General features: G+C 43.0%; 1 protein-coding gene, 1 non-coding gene and 1 pseudogene across 2 annotated transcripts; 1 reads left to right on the top strand and 2 right to left on the bottom strand.

Annotated features, from left to right (window-relative positions):
• Positions 1-23,872, bottom strand: part of LOC123045693 (bifunctional L-3-cyanoalanine synthase/cysteine synthase, mitochondrial-like) — a 30,152-nt pseudogene that overhangs the window by 1,092 nt on the left and 5,188 nt on the right.
• Positions 1,733-21,349, bottom strand: LOC123043021 (uncharacterized). The gene is made up of 5 exons (XM_044465355.1): positions 21,243-21,349; positions 20,974-21,072; positions 20,799-20,880; positions 20,511-20,633; positions 1,733-3,506 (listed from the first exon to the last, which is right to left on the bottom strand). Exons 4-5 carry the CDS (start codon positions 20,520-20,522, stop codon positions 1,896-1,898), a joined length of 1,623 nt encoding a protein of 540 aa, XP_044321290.1. The 5' UTR covers positions 20,523-20,633; positions 20,799-20,880; positions 20,974-21,072; positions 21,243-21,349; the 3' UTR covers positions 1,733-1,895.
• On the top strand, positions 19,818-20,012 carry LOC123047688 (U2 spliceosomal RNA). The gene has a single exon (XR_006423076.1). It is a non-coding gene; the product is annotated as a U2 spliceosomal RNA (small nuclear RNA).

A 23,872-nucleotide genomic window follows, 5' to 3' on the forward strand; every position in this document is an offset into this window, starting at 1 on the left:
AATGGATATGTAGTCTTCTAGTATGAAATAAAGGAAGAAACCCGATAGCCTACCTGGCTTGCCACCATTCACAACATTTGCTTCAGCAGGTTCAACTCCAAAGATCTTGGCATTGGGGTTCTTCTCCTTGAGGTACTTGCCGACCCCCGTGGCGGTACCGCCACTGCCGATCCCCATGACGAAGATGTCGACCTGCCCATATCTCCGGACCGGTGGTCTCATAGTGCAATTGGACGTTGGCAGGGTTCTCAAACTGCTGGAGCATGAAGGCGCTAGGATAGTTCTCATAGAGCTGGGTGGCCTTCCTCACGGTGCCCCCCCCCCCCCCCCCCCCAATCCCCTTTTGCCGGGTCGGTGAGCACGAGCTGCGTGCCGAAGGCATTCATCACCACCCTCCTCTCCAGGCTGGTTTATGATGGCATCGTCAGCACGAGCTCGTACCCTTTGAGCACCGCCATGAACGCCAGGCTGATGCCCATGTTGCCGGGCGTAGGCTATACCTCTATACCTCTATACCTAATAATAAAAGGGCTATTGCTTCTGGCGGTACGTCACCGAAATTGTCCCTAAAGTTATAAAATATTACCCGCTGATACCATCTATAAGTAATAAAAAAACATTTCACACAGTGAAATCCCCGCCTGGACCGACCCATGTAGTAGGAACCTTTTATACACAGCGCGCATGTTTGGGCCAGACCATGTCCGGACGACCTGTTTTTAAATTTCATTTTTTTCATTTATTGTTTCCTTTTTGGTCTTTGTTTTTTTACTTTAAATAATATGGGACTGCAAAACAGTTTCGATTTTTTTTCAAAAAATTTAAATTTTAAAATAAATTTTAAAATAATTTATAAATTTTTGTTGATTCAAAAAATGTTTGCTATTTTAAAAAATGTTGACAATTCTGGAAACAAATTTACATGAAATAAAAAATTCATGATTTTTGGAAAAAGCTCATGTATTGAAAAATGTTAATGAAATTGAACAAAAGTTCACCAATTCAAAAGATGTTCATGAATTGAAAATTATCTTAAAATTTCAAAAACTGTTCATGACTTAGAAAATATTTTATTGATTCGTAAAATGCTCACTGATTCAAAAATGATCATGCATTTAAAAAAATGTTCGCTAAATAAAAAAATCATGAATTTCATAAATTGTTGCACCAATTTCCAAAAAAGTGCACATCGATTCTAGAAATGTTTGCCTATATTCAACAATTTTTTTCACAAATTCTATTTGTTTTTGAATAGCAGAAAATGTTCATGAATTCAAAAAATATTCATGATTTTAGAAAATGTTCGAAATCTGTAAAAATGTTCTAGAATTTGAAAAATATTCACCATTCCAAATATATTCATGATTTTGTAAAAGATATAAGTGAAGCACTAGAGCAAACGACAAACAACTCCGAAAGATATAAGTGAAGATCAATGAGTAGTCAGATAATTATGCAACTATGTGAAGACTCTCTCTCATGTGAAAAATATAACATTTAAGTATTTCAGATCTTGGTACTTTATTCAAACAGCAAGCAAAGCTAAAGAAAATAAAATGACGCTCCAAGCAAAACACATATCATGTGGTGAATAAAAATATAGCTCCAAGTAAAGTCACCGATGAACGAAGACGAAAGAGGAGATGCCATCCGGGGCATCCTCAAGCTTAGTTGCTTGGTTATCCTTGAATATTACCTTGGGGTGCCTTGGGCATCCCCAAGCTTAGGCTCTTGCCACTCCTTATTCCATAGTCCATCGAATCTTTACCCAAAACTTGAAAACTTCACAACACAAAACTTAACAGAAAACTCGTGAGCTCCGTTAGCGAAAGAAAACAAAACACCACATCAAGGCACTGTAATGAACTCATTCTTTATTTATATTGGTGTTAAACCTACTGTACTCCAGCAATTGAGATGCGGCTTATTTTGGCTGCCTTGTAATCATCATTTCTTGGTCCTGCATCTAAGCTGAATGATTCAAGTGATGGAGGGAGACTTTCAACCTGCTCCAAACCAATGCAACCATCTAGTACCAGAGTCTTAAGGCTAGCTGCTTTTGAGAGACTTGGCAAACCTTGTATTGTGCTATTGCTTGATAGGTCAAGGAATTCCATGTTCACCATACCTGTAAATTCATCCATTTCACCTGTATGCCAAGGTGATGTAGGCTCAATCAGTCGAAGCTTACGAAGGTTCTGCAATTTTCTCCATGGAAAACCGCGGGACCAAACCCTTCCTTTCTTTATATGCACCTCCCTAATGTTTACATGCATATGCTCTGTGATGTGTGCTGACAAATCCAACTCCCAATCAGTGTGACATATGCTTAGAACCCATAAGCTCTGAAAAAATTCCATTGGTGGTCTATCTTGCTTCCCTTCTACTAATACTTGTTGATTCTTGCAGCTATCTAATCCGAGGAACCTTAAGCTGCGGCAACCACCGAAAGGAGGTAAAGAAAAACTGAAGCTGCATCGGCATAACTTGAGAACACAAAGTTTGTCCGACAAATGAAACAAGCCATTAGGTAAGGGCCTTAATGGAGGATCGGAATCACTTGCAACAGCAGAAATAAAAAAAGAAGTTGAATTTTGATGCACAACAAAGTTGTCCTTGACCAATATCCGCGGTTTCCAAGGAGTCTTCAGTTTATGACCAAAAGAGGGAATTTCATTAGATGAATAATCCTCTATATGTATGTATTGATGCAGAGCAGCCGCAACCTCCCATGCTTCGTCCGACTGACCTCCCTTTATAATCCCATCACATACCCAATAGCTCGAAGCATGGGTGGCCCAGTCGTAGTCCATGACATTACCTCCTTGAGAATTTAATACCAGTAGATACAGGCAACACTCTTCAAGTACTTCAGGAAGCTTATTTATGTGCCTAGCAATTTCTCTAGCCTCATTTTGCAGCAAATAATTCCAACCGTGACCCATCGAGTGATCATAAAGAAAAAGATGTGAACTATCCACCTTCTCACTAATTCGTGGGTTGAGCCGAAGCCTTCCTCGAAATGTCCACAATACTTTGGTTTCAAAAAATTCTCCTTGAGGAATGCCAAAACCACTTAAATTAATCATATCATTGCTTCCATTATGAAAGACCACTAAACATCTATGGCCCATAAGGACTTGAAAGATCTCTCTCCCAACGAATCCTATTTCAGCTCTTGAGCCTTCATCTACTCCTCTGAAATCATCTTCCTCATCTTGCCTATCAAAAATATCCATTACCCAATGAGGAAGCTTCAGTTCTTGTGCGATTGTCTTCTGGAGTGCTCTTTGGCTTTTCCAACTGGAGCAATCAACGTGGATGATCTTGTCGAATTTCTTTAGCAAAGATGGCGGAGGGTCTTCAGCTATGGCTCTAAGCACCGCAGAAGCAGCAAGCCCATGCCATGCATCAAAATAGATGGCCTTGTGTGCAGTATTGCTCATATCCTCCAAAGAAGGGATTATCCTTCGCACCGCTTGTTCGATGTTGCCCGCATATATCTCCTGCATAATTAGTTGATGCTGATTAGTTGAGGTCCCTCAGTTTCGCGTTTTCTGTTTAGTAAATAGATGCAAAAGGTGCACCTGATTTTTTGTATTGCTAGTATTATGGTCAACACTAGTCAATTAAGTTGTGTGTGTCGGCACTCATATAGGCTCACAGTAAACCACAACCATAATTTGAGTGTTTGTGTGTTAATGGGACTGACAAGCAGTGGTATTGTTAGCCAGTGTGGGGAGACCCAATGTGTTATCAGCTGGGAGAGGAGGGAACACAAATGTTAAAAGGATTTTATGGTGAGAATCTAAAACTTAAATTTGTTGGAGCTAGGGAGTTTCCCATGTTCGGGCCATTCTTTCCGGCTTCCCCGACGAATCCCAGCCATCCCTTTTCTTGTGCACTCGCCCCCCGCCCTTCCGAGCCACCACCCCGTCCTCCTCTCATACCCTCCTTCCTCCTGCAGATTCCGTCCTCCCTATCCCCTGCTCATCTCAGTTGCACGTTGCGGCCGGACTGGCCCCACCTTCTCCACCCGAAGGAAGCATCATAAACAGGGCTGGCCGCGTAGGAGGAGTGGAGTTATCGCCATGAGCGCCGTCATCCTTTCTCCGCTGGTAGACCCACCCACCGCCTCCCTAGTTCCTCTCCTCGTCGATCTCGCATCACTTCTTCACTCCCTCTCCTCTGTGCTTCAGATCTCCCTGATGTTGATTATCCTTGCTTAGAATTCTTGGTTCATGGAACAAATTTGTAGTTGTATATCTATAGGTTCCTGGAACTGGAACAATTTTGTAGTTGTATCTCTATTGGTTCATGATCCATATATTGTCAACACTGATGAATGCCATAATTGATTTGTCAGGCTTTCATTCGTGATCCCAATTCCATCCAATCATCACAGTGTGCTGGGCTCTTGCGCTTTGACCTATTCCCGAGGAGAGCGGTTAGCAGCAGCACACACGACGTTGATGGTGGTGGAAGCAGCACTCAAGCATACGGTTATAGCAGCACTGCAGTACCAGTAGATTGGCACAAGGATGGTGCTTCTTCTTCCCCAGTTGAGAATTGTGAATTTTTTTGGCAATTCAGAACAATATTGGCAAAATTTCCCCTAAATATCGAGGCTTGCAGTCTTTGCCATGCTCGTTAAGTATATCGGCATTTTAGTCATTGGTATGGCATGAGCTAATGAATAACCATTTGTTGAAATATGATTTCATACTTGCACTATTTCATAAGTTAGGCAAAGCCTTTTCTATTACTACAGCTTGGTAATAACAGTATAATGTCCACCATAATACTATTTATTAAGTAACTAATTTTTGGAGCAGATGTTGTCAATAGAGTAAACGGAACTACTATGGTCAGCGTTCACTATAAGCTTTATGTTTTTCCCTTTGATGCAGCTCTATAGCTAATTTCTGTTGATGTGTTCTTATGTTCTCTGAATGAATATAAATGCTTCTCATGTGCATTCCACTAATTGTTGTTATGTGCACCTCAAAATGTAGAAGGTATGCATACGAAAGAATGACAAGTATAGTAACTAGCATAGAGTGTGGGCTTTATAGCGCTAGATCAACTCACCAAGGAGCAAGACACACATACGTGCAAAACTAGACCAGAAACAACCGTATGTGAAGCTGGCTTGACCTAGCGATAACTCGATTTACTTCGGTGACTTGGCGATCGATGGAAAAAACTCTTTTATGGCCAAATGCTCATATCGAGCCTTTCATATTTCTCTTCTCCTCTTTTCTGAACCCAAAACAACTAGGCTTACGTATCCCAAACCGACTATGGTCAGCGTTACAGGGGGTGTTCATGTATATATATTATTACCAGGCTAGACCTAAACCCAAACAGACTAGGCTTACATATCCTACATGCACACGCTTACATGCAAGACGGGCACGGGATTAACTCTATGAGGTACGAAAATCCTACACCTACAAAGGCTTACATATGTTACAAAACTTTCCAACTAATCTAAACATCTCCCCCCCCCCCCCCCCCCCCCCTCTGAATTTCAGGAGGGGTTGGCCTCACCCTCCCCCTTAATCCAATTAAACGTTGCCAAGTCACTCCAGCACGTAAACATTTGTAGATCTTTACGTGGATGTAGCATTGCTCCTATGAGATACATAGAGTAGTGGGCAGAAGACCTGCCCGAGGTACCACTTTTACATGGTTATGTAAGATATTTCACTATTTCCTGACTTATTTGAATATGATTCATTTTAGTCCCTCCGTTTCATAACGTAGTGCATATAGATTCTTTGAAAAGTCAAACCTCACAAACTTTGACCAAGTTTGTGAAGAAAAACATTTACATCTAGAATGTCAAACATATATCATTAGAATCATCATAAGATGTAGTTTCATATTTTATATATTTGGTATTGTAGATAGAAATAGTTTTCTCTATAAAGTTGGTTGAAGTCTATAAAGTTTGAATTTTCAAAATAAATAAATGTACACGTTACATATGAAACGGAGGGAGTAATTAATTGTTCATAGTTTGTTGTTTCTATTGTCGGTTGTACCGCATGAGCTGCTCACTCTCTAGATTTAGATGTTTATATACATTCTCAGGATACAACAACAATGAAAGCCGTTTGTTCCTATTCTCTTGTGCTATTCTTCTATTTCCTTATTTAGTGTGACATTTATATTAGGATCTTCCGACTTTAATGTTCTGTTTTAAGGTTAAAGTTTCTTCCAAATTGATTAGGAAAATTGCAGGGTAAAATACAAGCCTAAGTCATACCATTTCTAGATTATGCTACAGTGATTATGCATAATAATTTGGTTGTAAATAAACAAGGGTATAAGGTATTTATGTGGTATATGCACAAGGAAGTGATTTTGACTAAAGATAAATTGGCAAAGCATAATGGGAGGGTAGTAGCGTTTCTGTTTTTGTGGTCAGAATGAAACTATCCAATATCTTTTTATCAAATGCCCACTTGCCAGGCTACTTTGGCATACAATACAAGTTATATTCAATGTCAAACCCCCGGATAGCATAGCCACGTTATTTGGAATGTGGCTAAATGGGGTAGATTCTAAAATAGCGGCGCATATTCGAGTTGGGATGTGTGCATTAATTTGGGCTATCTGAAACTGCCGGAATGATGTGATTTTTAGCAGGCACAATGTCATAATTTTTTTGCAGGTCATATAAAGGGCAACTGGTTGGATCCGTATGTGGTCGTCACTCAGTCATGCGGATGCCAAGGAGCATATGGCTATTGGATGCAACCATTTGGAGACAGTAGCATGGGATACCTACAATCCCACTTAGTGGTAAATCGTGCAATAACAAAGCAAATCCAACGACCAAAAATGACTTGGGGGCTAGATCGGATCGCTAATGACGTGAGAGGGCTGGGATTAGGCTCAATTTTACTGTCCTAAAAATGCCGGTTGTGGAGAGTTTTGCTTGTTTCATGTTCATTTTGAGACCTTGAGATATTGTACCAAACTTTGTACTTGAGACCATTTTTAATAATATGGCTGCATTGCATCATTCTGATGCAAAGCCTGGGGAAATCCTCCTTTTCCAAAAAAGGGTATATACATGTCCTTCTGTAACTGTACTTACTTGATATGTAGGTGCTTTCATAGGTGCCTTAGCAAATGACTTGGTTGAATTGTTCGATTTGAAGTGATATTGGTCACCCTAACATGCATGCCTGCTTCACCGATCTGACATGGATCCGGGGTGTTCCTGCGGAGCCAAGTCCATGGCCTGGCACCCGAGCTGTTTCGTCGGGTCTAGGACGTACCATTCACGTACCCGCCTTGAGCCTGATCGACATCGGCGTTGGTACGGGCGTGAGTTGTTGGTCCTCGACATGGTCTGACTCCCAGCATGAGAAGTTCAGTTTCCCTCGGGAATCTGCGGCGTACTTCAAGTTGCCAAATCTCATGACTTGATTAGGAGCGAGGTTATCGACTTGGCCTAGGTGGATGGTTTAGTCACTGAGAGGTCCGACAGAAAGGCGAAGATCTGGCCCGGCAGAAAGGTCAAGCCGGAACCGATCTGCTCACCTATGCAGATTCCCATCGGAGTTACGTGACTATCAGCAGGGACATGCATGGGCCGCCAATGATGCAGTCGATTTCTTTGAATCTCGGGTAGGGGTTCCGAGCTCATAGGCTAGGATGGTAATAATAGACATGTGGTTGTATCCAGTCTCGGGCTCTCTTGAAGAGACAATACCCTGTGTCCTGCTTTTATTTGTATTGATTGTGGATGAAGAACAAAATACAAGTTTGTGTACCACGAGATTGTCTATGATCTTATATGGGCCCTATCCCCTAGTTTATAAAGGTACCATGTGGTCTAGGCTTACATATATGTTTGCTACTCGTATATGGCAGATCGTGGTGTAGTTGACATAATCTTGAAGTATGGACCATATCCTCGGGAAGCTTCCATGTATACGCAATGGGTCTTCTAGATATGACCCACCAGTGAACCGCCATGGGGGTCCTCGGCCCGGCCCATCTGGCCGGGAGACAACGTGGTGAGTATCTCTGATACGTCTCCAACATATCTATAATTTTTGATTGTTCCATGCTATTATATTACCTGTTTTGGGTATTTATGGGCTTTACTTTACACTTTTATATCATTTTTGAGACTAACCTACTAACAGGAGGCCCAGCCTGTATTGCTGTTTTTTTTGCCTATTTCAGTGTTTCGAAGAAAAGGAATATCAAACGGAGTCCAAACGGAATGAAACCTTCGGGAGCGATCTTTTTGGAACAAACGTGATCCAGAGGACTTGGAGTGCAAGTCAAGAAACAATCGAGGAGGCCACGAGGGTGGAGGGCGCCCCCCTACTGGGCGCGCCCCTATCTCGTGGGCCCTTCGGGTGTCCACCGACCTACTTCTTCCTCCTATATATATACCCACGTACCCCGAGAACATCAGGGGCGACCACGAAAAACTATTTCCACCACCGTAACCTTTTGTATCCGCGAGATCCCATCTGGGAGCCTTCGCCGGTGCTTCGTCGGAGGGGGAATCAACCACAGAGGGTTTCTACATCAACACCATAGCCTCTCCGATGAGTTGTGAGTAGTTTACCACAGACCTCCGGGTCCATAGTTATTAGCTAGATGGCTTCTTCTCTCTCTTTGGATCTCAACACCATGTTCTCCTTGATCTTCTTGAAGATCTATTCGATGTAACTCTTTTTGCCGTGTGTTTGTCGAGATCCGATGAATTGTGGGTTTATGATCAAGTTTATCTATGAGAAATATTTGAATCTCCTCTGAATTCTTTTATGTGTGATTAAGTTATCTTTGCAAGTCTCTTTGAATTATCAGTTTGGTTTGGCCTACTAGATTGATCTTTCTTGCAATGGGAGAAGTGCTTAGCTTTGGGTTCAATCTTGCGGTGTCCTTTCCCAGTGACAGCAGGGGCAGCAAGGCACGTATTGTATTGTTGCCATCGAGGATGAAAAGATGGGGTTTATATCATATTGCATGAGTTTATCCCTCTACATCATGTCATCTTTCTTAATGCGTTACTCTGTTCTTTATGAACTTAAACTCTAGATACATGTTGGATAGCGGTCGATGTGTGGAGTAATAGTAGTAGATGCAGGCAGGAGTCAGTCTATTTGTCACAGACGTGGTGCCTATATACATGATCATGCCTAGATAATCTCATAATTATTCGCTTTTCTATCAATTGCTCGACAGTAATTTGTTCACCCACCGTAATACTTATGCTATCTTGAGAGAAGCCACTAGTGAAACCTATGGCCCCCGGGTCTATCTTTTATCATATAAGCTTTCAATCTATTTTTATTTGCATCTTTACTTTTCCAATCTATATTATAAAATACCAAAAATATATTTATCTTATCTTATTATCTCTATCAGATCTCACTTTCGCAAGTGGCCGTGAAGGGATTGACAACCCCTTTATTGCGTTGGTTGCGAGTTCTTGTTTGTTTGTGTAGATGCGTGGGACTTTTGAGGAGCCTCCTACTGGATTGATACCTTGGTTCTCAAAAACTAGGGGAAATACTTATGCTACTATTGCTGCATCACCCTTTTCTCTTCAAGGAAAACCAACGCAAGCTCAAGACGTAGCAACCTCCTAGTCCAGGACACCATCAACGAGCGTGGGCGAGTCTTGGCCGGTGAAGACCCCCGTCCTACCAGGTAGCGGGAGTAGGGGCAATGGTGGAAACGACCCTGATTGAAGGGAGCGTAGGGTGCAGGACGCGAAGCACACCGCCTGTGCTAAGAAGTGGGAACAACTCCAGCGGTAGTGGCATCGGTGGCGGTGGTGTGGGGCCCGTCAGGGGTGGTGGTGTGCGTGTTTGTGAGGGGGGCGGGGGGAAGGGGGGGTGGCGGTGGCGGTGGCAAGGACGACGAGGACGGAAAGGTCAAAATGCAGTGGGATGGAGGGGACTGGCGTTTGTGCCACCGAGAAACGGGTCAGGGGAGGAGAGCGCAGAGTAAATTAAAAAAAAACCACCATAATTGCGGCTGTGAGTGCAAAAAACCACCGTTTTCATAAAAGTTTTGCCGAAAACACCGATTTTGTGTAATTCATTTGCCGAAAGAACTAAACGGAATATAATAGGTGGGGCCCACTGTCAGGGCTGATGGCCTTCAGTGAGCCGGGCGCCAGCTCCGCCTCCAACACCGTTCACCTCCTCCCTCCCTGAGCTCCTCCAACCTCGCATGAGACGCACTCCATGGCTTGAGCACCGCAGGCGTGCTAGGAAGCTGGTGCCTCTGCTCCTCCGGATGCAGGAGGAATAGGAAGCCGCGATGGCGGTCCATGATGCAGCGGTGCCCTAGTAGGTACCCCCTCTAATTCGTTCGTCTAGTACGACATGAAAGCCTGTAGGTCATGGCGGTCCACGACACAGCAACGCCCTTGGCGCGCATCCCTCCCCTGCGACGTCTTGCCTTCGACCTGGACGTCGTCGTGCCGCTCAACCCCGGCGTGGCTGGTGCCTCGTAGCACGCCATTTGACGCATGCCGCGCGTGCCAACCGGCCATCTCCGGTGACCCTCGGCCACGGCTTGTGGCTCCCGCCAAGGCTCTCGATAGCAAAGGTGCCTCCTGGTTGGTGGCGTCACTAGAGCCGGCCGGAGCGCGGGCACGCAGGCCCCAGGTACGGGATCTCGGCCTTGCCAGATCCGACCGGGGCGCGGGCGCGCAGGGCCGGGGTGCAGGCATGAGGGAGCTCGACAGCTCGCGGCATCACGCGCAACAGTAAGCCAGCGTTGAGAAGCAGCTGCCCCGCCCCGCTCGCCTCCTCGGTGGCATCGTCGTCCCTCACACCGCCAGGAAGGTGTTCCATGAAATGTCTGGGAAAGTGGAGGAAGAGAGAAATTATGTCTCCTCTTTCCGTTTTCCATGTCCCACATCATCATTTTGACAGCAGGTCCCACCTGTCAGTTTTTCTGTCAAAACACATTCTTTTTTTTTTTTGAGCATCAGTACAGACACAAGCGTTCATATACACGCGCATACACTCACCCCTATGAACGCACACACGCACACCCTACCCCTATGAGCACCTCCGAGAGACTGAGAAGGCATATCATCTTGAGATTTACGAAGTCAAAACATATTCGATCGAGCGTTTAGTGCTTACGGCAAGCGGATTACTCAAAATTGGTGTTTTTGGCAAACTTTTCTGTAAACAGTGGTTTTTTGCAGCGACAAATGCAATTGTGGTGTTTTTCTTTTTTTTGGACAGTTTACTCGAGAACGCGGGCATCTGTGGCATGTCCACGCGGACACAAACCCAATTTATATTTGGGCTGAATATCGGTCATGACGGATAACAAAACGTACATTGGTCCGTTTGCTTTGCTACGTTGGGCCGTTATTTGTGTTCGCATGGACATTGCTCTGTTTGCTTTGCTACGCTGGGCCGTGGTTTTGTGTTTGCGTACATGTCTTAGAGAAGAAGAGGCAATGAGGCCCAACCATATTGTGAGATAAAAGGCCTACTCAATGTAACCAATGAAACACTAAATGAGAAGTACCTGGGGATGCCTTCAGACATTGGAAGTTTGAAGAATGGGGCTTTTAAATACCTCAAGGACCGGATATGGAGCAAAGTGCAGGGATGGGTGGAAAATACCATGTCATCGGCCGACAAGGAGGTTTTAATCAAATCGGTGGCTCAGTCAATACCGGTGTTCTCCATGTCCTGTTTTAAACTCCCAAGGGGTTTATGTAAGCATCTCAACATGCTCATTAGAAGGTTTTGGTGGGGAAGCAAAGAAGGCAAAAGAAAACCTCATTGGGTATCCTGGAAGAGCATGACACAACCGAAGGGAATGGGAGGCCTAGGTTTCAAAGATTTTGAACTCTTCAACATGGCGATGCTGGTGCGACAGGCATGGAGACTTCTCCAAGATCCAGAATCCTTGAGTGCCCGCCTGTTGAAGAGCATATATTTTCCAGGAACCACGATCCTCGAGGCGAATTTGGGCAACCATCCAAGTCAGATATGGCGAGCAATTATCGAAGGCAGGGATACACTTAAGCAGGGGCTCATCCGCCGAATTGGTAATGGTCAATCTACTCGCATTTGGGAGGATCCGTGGCTGCCAAGAGATGAGATGCTACGTCCATATGGAAGCATTCACTCTAACCCACCGATTATGGTGGCGGAACTCATCGACCACACAAGTGCTACGTGGAACAACCAGCTAATCAACCAAGTGTTCATGCCTATGGACGCAAGCATCATCCTGGGGATCCCATTGTGCACATGCAATTTTCAGGACTTTTGGAGCTGGAACTTTGAATCAAGTGGAAACTTCACTGTCAAATCATCTTACCGTATGCTGGTAGCAACAAGACAGCGAAGGGAGGCTTGGCTTGAAGGCAGGGCTGGTACCTCAAACACGGCGGTCGAGGAAGGAGCATGGAAAACATTGTGGAAGACACAGGTCCCGGCTAAGGTGAGGATGTTCCTCTGGCGCTTATCGAAGCAGTCTCTGCCTATGGAGGACGTTCGGGCACATAGACACATGGCTGATAATGCTCAGTGCGGATTGTGTGGTTCTCCTGATTCATGGAGACACTCTCTGGTAAACTGCACTAGTTCGAGATGTGTGTGGGCACTAGTTGATGAGGAGCTAGCACAAAGCCTGGTATCGAACACTGAATCCAACGCCAAGCAGTGGCTTTTCACCTTCATGCAATCACTACCTCATGATCAGTTTGTTTTACTAGCGGTCACACTCCGGGCGATTTGGGCGGCGCGTCGCAAGGCTATTCATGAAGGAATTTTCCAATCGCCACAAGTAACTAATTCATTTGTTAGGCGGTTCATTGACGAACTTAACATGATCGCCATGAGAAGCCCGGCGGCGACAAGTGTAGCTCCACCAACAGGGCATACACGAATGACTCGCCCCAAGGCTCCCCTGCTGGTTTTGCAAAGATCCAGGTAGATGCGGGAGTTAGAGCGAGGAAGGGTGGCGCAGCTGCTGCAGTATGCAGGGATGAGCAAGGCAGTTACCTCGGCAGCTCAGCGCTGGTGGTTGCTGGTCTGGAGGACCCAACAATCCTTGAAGCAATTGCGTGCCGGGAGGCGTTGGCACTGGCGGAAGATCTAAATATCCACAACTTTGTCATTGCTTCTGACTCCAAACAAACGGTGGCTGATATTTCATGTGGAGGTAGAGGAAGGAGTGGGTCTATCATTCAAAAGATTAATATTAGAGCATCTACGTTTCAATGTAATTTTTATTTTGAAGGTCGTGCGGCTAATGTTGACGCACACAAACTAGCCAAATACTCACTTAGTCTTGGTCCGAGGCGCCATCTCTGGTTAGGCCAACCCCATGATCCAAGTTGTATCCCACCCATTGTGGTCTTTGAGTAATAAAATTTTGGCTTACCCCTAAAAAAAAAAACCAAAGCGACCGTAGTCTATTGTTGCTACATTCCACTGCAACCACAAACTGGCACAAGCACTGTTGTCTGTGCGAAGGAGACAAGTGTTATGCCAAGTAATCCACTCTACTTCCACCTTGCGAAGCACCTCCGAAGCTGAAGGCCTCTATTAATTGAACATCACCTCATTCCTGTGCTTCCATAGATCCCAAAACACGAGGTGGATGATTGCACGAAGCTCCTTCTCCCTTGCCCCCTGAGAAGAGCTTGTGCACCACGCTAGCAAGTGCTCCCCCACCATTGGCATCCAGTCCTGCCTGCATGCCACCCGCATCACCCAGCTCCAAACCATCCTCGACAAAACACAGCTAATCAACAAATGCTCAATGGACTCGATTTCTTGAGCGCACAAAGGACAAACGGCTGATGGGGAAAACCACATCGAGCGAGACGGTCTGAGGTCCAGCACCAGTTCCTCAGAGCTAGCCAGGAGAAGAACCGAAAAACCATAGGAGCCTTGGACTCCCAGCTGAACTTCGGTGGAACTTCTCTCCCCGCAAATTTTGTCGCATATGCCGACCCTGCTGAGAATTCGCCAGATTACTCCCAAGCCCAGTGCACCACGTTCGCACTCCTGTCCTGCAGCAACACCATTTGCATCCAGTCCCGGAGCAGCATGAACTCAACAAGGGAAACATGTCCCAAGTCGGGTTCAACGGAATTCCCTAACGGACCCACATTGCGTCAAGATGTCGCGGTTCCTCAGAACTAGCGACCGGCGAACCGATCATAGTGGGCCAGCCCATGCTAGATGTTTAGGGTGTACACAAATCCTGGTTTTGAGAAGTTTCAACTCTGCTTTTTTCTGGTTTTAGGAACCTTCTAGAAGGTTCCTTAACGATTATATCTGGTTTGCCGTTTTTGTTTTGATTTAATTTTCATTTTTTCTTTATTTGTTTACCTATTTTATCTTTTTTGTTCCTTTTGTCTTTTGTCTTTTTGTTTCTTTTTTCCTTTTTTTTCCGTTTTCCTTTTTCAAGTTGATTTTATTTTTAATATATTTATTCAAACTTTTAAATTTTGTTCATATTTTTTAAAACAGTTCCCTTTAAAAAAATCAAAAATAAAAAAATATTCGTGTATCAAAAAATGTACATGAATTTGAAAATATGTTCACAAGTTCAAAACATGTTCAGGAATCCAAATATGTTTATTTTTTTAAAAAAATATCACCAATTGAAAACTGTTAAGGAGTGTTCACAATTTCAAATTTTGGTCAGAAATTAAAAAAATGTTCGCATTTCTTAAAATGTTCAAGAATTTTAGAAAAATCTCATGATTTCAATTTTTTGTTCAGAATTTCATGAACATAAATTTATAAATATTAAGGAATATTCATAGTTTCAATTTTTTGTCAGAAATTGAAAAATGTTCAAGAATTTTATAAATATTCTGGTTATTTCAATTTTTTATTTGGAATTTCATGAAATGTCCATTTATCAGTGATTTCAAATTTTGAGCAGAAATTAAAAAAATTCGTTTTTCAGAAAATTTTCAAGAATTTCAATAGTTGTTTGCGTTTGAAATTATAATCCGGAATTTCATGAAATGTTTCATTTTAATTTTTTGTTCACAAATTAAAAAAATGTTTGCTGTTTCAGCTTTTTGTTCCGAATATCCTAAAATGTTCCACTTTTCTAATATTTGTGCACATTTGAAAAATGTTCACAGTTACATAATTTGTTCAGTATTTCATAATTTGTTCACAAATAGAAAAAATGTTTTATGTTTTTCCAAAAAAATTGGTGTTCATTTTTTCCGCTTTCTCATTTTTTTGTTCACATGTTCAAATGTTCTTGTCTACAAAACTTTGTTCAGAAATTCAAGAAATGTTGGCATTTTTAGAAATTTAATATTAAAAATAACGTTCACCCCAGCAACCAATTTAGGTTCGCTACAATAGATAGTTTCGGTACGCTACAAGGCTGGTTCTGGTGAGAGAAATACTAGTTCCTTACACCTTGTTCTTTGTATTAAACGGTGCATGAGAGAAATTCCAGTTTAATACAAATTATAAACATGAGAGATATACTACTTCCTCGTAATCTGTTGTTTGTATTGAACGGTGAAAATAATTTCCTGTAATCACATTGTTCAACAGGGTTTCAAAATATTCAAGTGATCCTTTCAAGGCTAATCAAATTTGTACGGCATCAACACATGAGTTTAGGTAATATCAAGATCAACAGTTTTTTTTACTAAATACCATCAGATAGTGAAACTGTTTTCACCTAAATGGTTAATGTTTTCTTAAAAAGGAACATGCATTTCCGCATATTTTTCTTAATAATTTATCTATCCAAATCTTTTTTATAAGCAAGTAACTAGTGGTATTTTTTTTGATAAAGGGAATATATTAATATCACGAAGATACCAATTACACTCGGGCTCCGCACCAACGAAATGTTTGAAGACATCAAGGATGCACACAGCCAAAAAAGAAAATAAAGGGAGAAAAAAGACCTTGCCACAGTGATCAATCACTCGTAGCAACAACACTTAACCACTACCAAAGACAACACCCGGACTACAAAAATAGTTATCCATAAGCAACGCCTCCAAGAAGGAAACAATGCACAAGGGTTGTCGTCGCCCGATCGAAGATCTTAGGTTTTCATTCTGGAGAAAGTCCGATTTCCCAAAACATTGTCTTCAACAAGACCATTGCCAGGTTCAACCAATAAAGGCTAGACCTTGGGTCACTAGTAGAAAAAGGGGAAAATCTGAGACACATTAGTGCCGGTTTGATTTTGAGCCGGCACTAATGTGTCCATTAGTGCCGGTTCCAACGGCTAGCCGGCCGCTCTCATTAGTACCGGTTCATGGCGAACCTTTAGCACCGGTTTGTGCCACGAACCGGTACTAAAGAGAGTGGTGGCAGGATGTTGTCAGTCTGGGGCCCGTCCAACACCTTTAGTACCGGTTCGTGGCACGAACCGGTACTAAAGGTCGACGTACATAAACCCTTCGTCCACCCGAGCTCGCTGTGTTCTTCCCCTTTCCCCTCACTTCCTCTGTTCTTCCCCTCTCTTCCTCGAGCTCCTCACAAATTTTGCCCAAAATTTGTCAAGATTTGAAGGCCCCCATCCATTCAAATGATCACAAAGGTTAGCAACTTTGTCCTTTCAACTCTCATTGCTAGATTAGCTCTTGCAATGCTTTGTATAGTGATTAATGTGGGAGGAATTATATGTGCTAGTATTTGATTTATATGCAATTTGAGGTAAAAATAACACTTAGTTTGCATATGTAGGTGTGGTTTACTTAGTGCCTTCTAAATCTCCGTCATAACCACCGTCGATCGCCCGCACCGTCCCGTCGTCGGCACCACCTTGTGGTGAGGCTCTTGTTCATGAATGTTTTACATTACCAAATTGATGTTTGTGTGATTTGGACATATAGTTACTCGTATAATTATCTTACTCGCACGTTGTTTGTTATACATAGTGCCATGATTTTGATATCCGTCCCCGTCGGCCCTCATCCTCGTCCAACTTCTCAAGCAAGTGTAGAGGAAAGCATGCTACAGTTCTTGAAGCGCCTCAATACCAATGAAGATATACTACTTCCTTACAACTTCCTGTGAGTTAATACAAATTCTGGTTTTGCTTACTAGCTAGCTAGATGTTAATAATTAAGTGTATATGGTTTACGATAGTTGATTAATTTTATGCACATGCCCGCTTAATTAAGACATGCAAACGTGTGCGCATGCAGTTTCTACTGGATCTTGTTAGACATTAAAGTTGACAAAGCAACAGTTGAAGTACTGGACTCACTACTTAAAGAAGATAAAGACTACACCATCATGAACGGGATAGTCAACAGGTAATTTCAATCATTATTAACTATATCTCGGCCTATTATCAGTTCGTCATTTCCTGATATGAATTATTTAATAACCCCTTTATTAATTTTCTTTGCTGGCGGGCAGGGCTTGGGCAAAGTTCATCAAGGTGACTCCAGGCAAATGGCCAAAAAAGTTGTTTTGGCATCGACCAAAGGTAAGTAATTAAGTAGTACTAGCTAGCTACCATCTCTTTAATTCTTGTTTCAATACCATTAATTAATTATCATGCTTGATTAATCATTATCTGATTCAATTTCATTCTCGTAAAGGCCCTGAAGCAGGCGCCGGGGAATGATCTGTGTGCATTCTATGTTTGTGAGAACATTCGCATGATGGCGTCCGAAAGGAGCAGATCTCAAAGACAGGACTGGATACGTTTGTCAGAACACTATTCACACCATTATCAATATCTTGTAACACAACTAATACACATGCATATTGATCTCCTTCTTAACAGTTCAGAGAGGTGCGGGATAAGCTCCTACCAGCGGACCACATACTAGCACTTCAAGAGGAAATAGCCGGATTTTTGCTCGACCGGGTCATAGATCCCAAAGGAGAATACCATTACCCGCTACCGCCCCATGAACCACTTGTCATCGTGCTCCGAAGGCACCAAGTCAACATGTAGGAGAAATTGTATATGTATATACATGTGTATGTGTGAATAGTTAATGGTGTTGGTTATGAGACATTCGATGATATATATTATATATATGCGGTTCTACGTACGAGAAAATCTATTTATATACATGCATAACGTGTACAATTTGTAGTATCATGAAATACCATCAAACAAAAAAGAATTAAATGGAAAATAAAGCCAAAACCCTCTCAAACATTTAGTACCGATTGGTGTTCCCAACCGGTACTAATGTCCTACACGCACCCGGGCCTGGCTCGTGCCACATGGTGGCTCTTTAGCGCCGGTTCGTGACGAACCGGTACTAAGGGGGGGACCTTTAGTCCACACTCTTTAGTGCCGGTTGGTGAACCGGCACTAAAGGCCGTTACGAACCGGCACTAAAGGCCAGTTCTGCACTAGTGGTTTTTACCCTGAAAATCACGACGCGGTACTCAAGGATCACCACGAAAGTTGAGGTCCTCCAGTGGTGCCGCCCCCACTTGCCTATGCTGCTGTTGCAAATCACCGATCACCAGGCTCACGGGCACCGTGCATGCGGTTTGGACAGGAAAAGTCTCGCAGCCAAAACCACACGGCAGTCCGTGAAGCAATGTATTCATCGCGTCCAGGATCTCACCTCAGCCGTTACCATCTGGTTTTCCAATCTTAGCTATGTTGACATTCCTCGCCTCTGCCAACACCATGGAAACTGCAACTTCGACATGTCCCATGACGTCGACTGATAGCGGAGCTTCCCAACACACGCCTTGAAACCCCACGGGCTGATGATTGTGGACGCGCCGGACTGGATCCTCTCCCAATCAGAGGTCTAGGAGCACTTTGCCAAGCCATGAAGACCGTCAGTGGAGAAATCCAGAACTCGTTAGCGGCCAGATAGAAGGTGACCGGCAGCAGCAGATCGGTGAGAAGGACGGACGAGGACCACTAGGCCAAAAAAGGGGGGGAAACACCGCTTCAGGCCTTGTTCGGTTGTGCATGAATCCGAGTGGATTGAAGGGGTTTGAGGGGGATTTAAACCTCTTCTAAGTCAAAATACAAATCAATCCTTGCGAATCCCCTCCAATCCTCTTGGGGAGAGGATTAACCGAACAAAGCCTCATTGGGGTCACACAGCACCGCCTACGTGGCCGGGATCGCTGCTCACGTGGCCGGGATCCACTGCTAAGGAAGCCAAGCTATGAGGATCCTGGAGGCGGACCTGAAGCAGGGCAGATCGATCTGGGCTGGACGGAGATGGAGGAGAGGTGGGGCTGCGCGCGAGAGGGGCCTGCCGCCGCTGTCAGGTAGGCTAGCGACGGCGGCGGCGAGGGGATCTGGCTAGGAGAGGACTCGGCAGGGTTGCAGTGGGGACGCCTCGGAATCGCAAGCTAACTAGTGGTATTTGTAATCTAATCATTTTGTTTTCACAAAAATGAGAAAGATCTTTCCCCACTAACCATCGTTTTCTTTTACTCTGCATGTTTTAATCGCTATTATTATTTTCAACTTCAAGCACAACTCCACTGCCAACAACAAATTTCGACTGGAAGAAAGAGTTCCATTGACAAATGTTTCCTCAAGTTTAATCCATGTCAATGATAAATATGTTTTCATACTGGCCCCTGTACTTATTCAACGGAATTTTTTGTGCTCTAGTGATACTTTCCTGCTTAGATTAATGAACTACAGAGATAGTATCAGTTGTAAAGAATTTTATCTTTTGAAACAGAAGGTTCTTTTGCACTGCACACTTCACAGTCTATGTTTTCCTTTCAAACAGAAGAAAGAGGTACAATTTAGAACTGCAGAACAGTTTACTACTGCAGAATAGTTTTGTTCATAAAGAAACAGTTCTCTATTCAAACAGACGAATACCTTTCTCGATCTGTTGGCTAAGATCAGTGTAGTATCTGTTCTTATCAGTTTAATATTTGATACCTGAATCTTTGGATCCACATGATATTAATTTTTTTTATGGGAAGAATCTATCTATGTAGCTTGCTAAATGGATGGTTCTTATGCGTCGTTCAAGCGTTGCACTGCTGCTTGGAACAGCCACACCCCCCATTTAAATAGACGAAAAACCCCAGAAAGAAGCGAACAGAAACACTGAGTTATCTGCTCGCTCGTGAAACAGTAGAAACAGAAAACGGCCCAGAAAGCCCGCCAAGTGGAGGCTCTGTGCGGAACACCAGCAATTTGACGCAGGGGCGTCATATAGGACCTCCCCGGTACAACATCCAGAGCCCACTCGCCGTTAGTCAGCGAAGCTTGCTTATCTTTCATTCATTGGTGATAGTAACTCCATGCTAACTCCTAAAAAACGGGGCTAAAGGGGGGGATAATACCTCCCTTAACTTTCCGCTGTTTGGTACGAGTGAGACCTCTCCAAAAATAAACAAATGCACGGGCATGTTCAACAACATGAACTCCTGCCACTGAGCTAACTCGGCTCTATTTTCAACAAGAGCCATGTGTAGAGCTATTCTACCACAAGAATTGAAATAGTAGCACCAGTCTAGCTAGATTGTGAGAATTGCATGCAGGTATAGGTGAAAACATACCTTCCGCGGCATGATGACTAATATTTCAATGAAGTCCCGGTAAGATACGAAGCTCGAGATGTTAATCTAACCCATCTAGCTAGCTGCACCTCCTGATGGTTTTTCTGATTATTTTGTTAACACCTGGTAGTTATCAGCAGAGCGCGTAGGAGTTAGTTAGGTTTTGTGGATGAACAATCATGGTCGGTCGACGCATCATCAATGCACTTCTATTTTTGGAAACAAATTAGACAGCTAGCAATTAGATAAGAATATTTAAAATCATACAGTACTAGCAGTAGTACGCACCTTGACACACCGATTTTGTGTGCTGATGACGAATGATAGAAGAATTGGTATATAGTATATATGTATTTCTGTCGGCAGTTTACTGGAAAATGGGTAGTGGTACAACAGATGTTAACATGAGGTGATATGTAGAAAGATCAATGAAGGAATGAATGGGGGGATATTGAAGAGCCACCATGCCTGGCCTGACTAGGGAAGCTCCAGATGCCAATCTACCCCATAGATCGATCTGCACATCCAGATGAATTATTTTTATTTTGCTAGCTGATATCACCTACATACGTAGTCACAAGAAGAGCGCAGGGATTAGTTATGTTTGTGCATGCATGAATAAACATTGTCAGTTGGTGCATAATATACTTCTAGTAGCAAGCAATCGACACAAGATAGATATATATAGAAGAAGAATTACTCATATATATGTTGTATTAGTGTTAATAGTACCTAAATTTGCAGGTGCAGACACCGCTTCATCGGGCCAGAAGAAATTGAAGAGGTAATACGAAGGAGGAGCAATGAAGGAATGAATGGGGATACTGGAGGGCAATTGTGGCTAACTAGTTGCAGTGCAGGGCTTGTGTAGGTACGCTTGGCTTAATTTGCTTTTCCCAAAGCTAGCTGCAGGTTCTTTGCTTGCTGTTTGAGCAAAGCAAAAAAGCAAAGATGGATTCCTCCTAGCTTTTCCTTTCTCTTTGAATTGAATAAAGCAAAGCGACCTTGGACCAGATTCCTAATGCAAATCATGACTAGTACAACGCCAACAGCTCACTGGTAATTAAGAAAGGCGACGTGTCAATGGATCCTGTTTGGGAGATTCTCTGGAAACTGAATGTTCCTAGCAAAGTGAAATTTTTTGGCTGTAAGGTGCTACATGGGATGAAACCGGGTATGGCAGTACTCGCAAACCGACATATCCCGGTCTCGGGACAATGTCCGGTTTGTAAAAAAGGAGCTGAAGATTTGAAGCATCTTATGTTCACTTGTAACCGAGCTAGAGCTGTTTGGGGGGCTATGGGAATTCGTGAGATAGTTGAAGTTGCAGAAGAAGAAGACCGATCTGGCAGTATCCACTAGTAGAAAAAGGGTCATACGTAAAGCCCAATAGTGCCGGTTTGTATTAGAGCCGGCACTAATGTGTACAATAGCACCGGTTCGTGGCGAACCTTTAGTACCGGTTCATGCCACGAACCGGTACTAAAGGGGATGTGTCAGCCTGCGGTCAGGCTATGGCCCCACCTTCACCATTTAGTGCCGGTTCGTACCACGAACCGGTACTAATGAGGCTATGGCAAGCTGTTTTTAGTCCCACCTCGCTCCCATAACAAGCCTTTTACCACCTTAAATATGTTATTTCTCAAACTATCACAAGCACTTGGTCTTCATTGAACTCTATGTGTAGAATTTGTGGCCGCAATATGAGTCTTCATCGGTTTATAAATCGTTGATGACTCATATTGACAATTCAGATTGTACACACAAAGATCATTGATGATCAAAGTATTTTTGATGTTATCATCATTTCACCCACATAGATTGTTCAAAAAAGTAGAGAGGGTTACGGCAAAAAATGGATGCACTTCGTTTACAAACTGGACAATCTCTTTCGAAGTATTCAGGTTTCTGACGAAATTAAACTCATCTGTTACAAAGGCATTTCAAAGTATTTTTGATGTTATCATCATTTCACCCACATAGATTGTTCAAAAAAGTAGAGAGGGTTACGGCAAAAAATGGATGCACTTCGTTTACAAACTGGACAATCTCTTTCGAAGTATTCAGGTTTCTGACGAAATTAAACTCATCTGTTACAAAGACATTTCATTTTTTAAAACTTATTACAACTTCAGACTTTTTGTGCGTTCAGTATGCACCATTCAAAGCGACGCCATCAACTTTCAACCATTTCTGCCTTCATTTGCTATTTTTCATGCATTCAATGATTTGTTTTGAGAACTAAATGACCTGGAAATTGAAAAGCACTACAAATGAACTCTGAAAAAGTTGAAACTTGGCATGGTATCATCATTTCACCCACATAGATTGTTCAAAAAAAAGTAGAGAGGGTTACGGCAAAAACTGGATGCACTTCGTTTACAAACTGGACAATCTCTTTCGAAGTATTCAGGTTTCTACGAAATTAAACTCATCTGTTACAAAGACATTTCATTTTTTAAACTTATTACAACTCCAGACTTTTTGTGCATTCAGTATGCATCATTCAAAGCGACGCCATCAACTTTCAACCATTTCTGCCTTCATTTGATATTTTTCATGCATTTAATGATTTGTTTTGAGCTAAATGACACTAATTAAATTTTGTGCAGGCAGCGCACCACCTTTAGTACCGGTTGGTGGCTCCAACCGGTACTAAAGGGTAAGCTGTTTTTTAGTCCCACCTCGCCAAGAGAGAGGGAGTAGGAGCGGTTTATAAGCGCTGGGTACAGAGACGATGAAAAAGAGGCTCAATGCTCACGTTGCTTAGCTTCAAGCCTTTAGGAATATGGTAGATTGCACGGAGCTACGCGCAGTGCAGTTTACACTATTCCAAAAGGCTTGAAGCAAATTAACGAGCATTGCACCTCTTTTTTATTTTTAATAACTTATTACAACTCCGGACTTCTTCTGTTATGGCAAAAGGAAGGAGGAGAAGAAGAAGAAGAAGAGGAAGAAGAAGAAGAAGAAGAGGAGGAGGAAGAAGGAGAAGAAGGAGAAGAGGAAGAAGAAGGAGAAGAAGAAGAAGAAGAGGAAGAAGAAGGAGGAGGAAGAAGAAGGAGAGGAAGAAGAAGGAGGAAGAAGAAGGAGAAGAAGAAGAATAAGAAGAGGAAGGAGAAGGAGGAGAAGAAGAAGAAGAAGAAGAAGGAGAAGGAGAAGGAGAAGGAGAATAAGAAGAGGAAGAGGAAGAAGAAGAAGAAGGAGGAGAAGGAGAAGGAGAAGGAGAAGAAGAATAAGAAGAGGAAGAGGAAGAAGAAGAAGAAGAAGAAGAAGAAGAAGAAGAAGAAGAAAAATAAAGCAGAAAAGAAATAACTATATAAAAAATTACTCAAAAATAAATAGAAGAAAATAAATAATGCAGA

The sequence above is a fragment of the Triticum aestivum genome, chromosome 2B (genome assembly GCF_018294505.1).
Source record: "Triticum aestivum cultivar Chinese Spring chromosome 2B, IWGSC CS RefSeq v2.1, whole genome shotgun sequence".
Lineage (NCBI taxonomy): Eukaryota > Viridiplantae > Streptophyta > Magnoliopsida > Poales > Poaceae > Triticum > Triticum aestivum.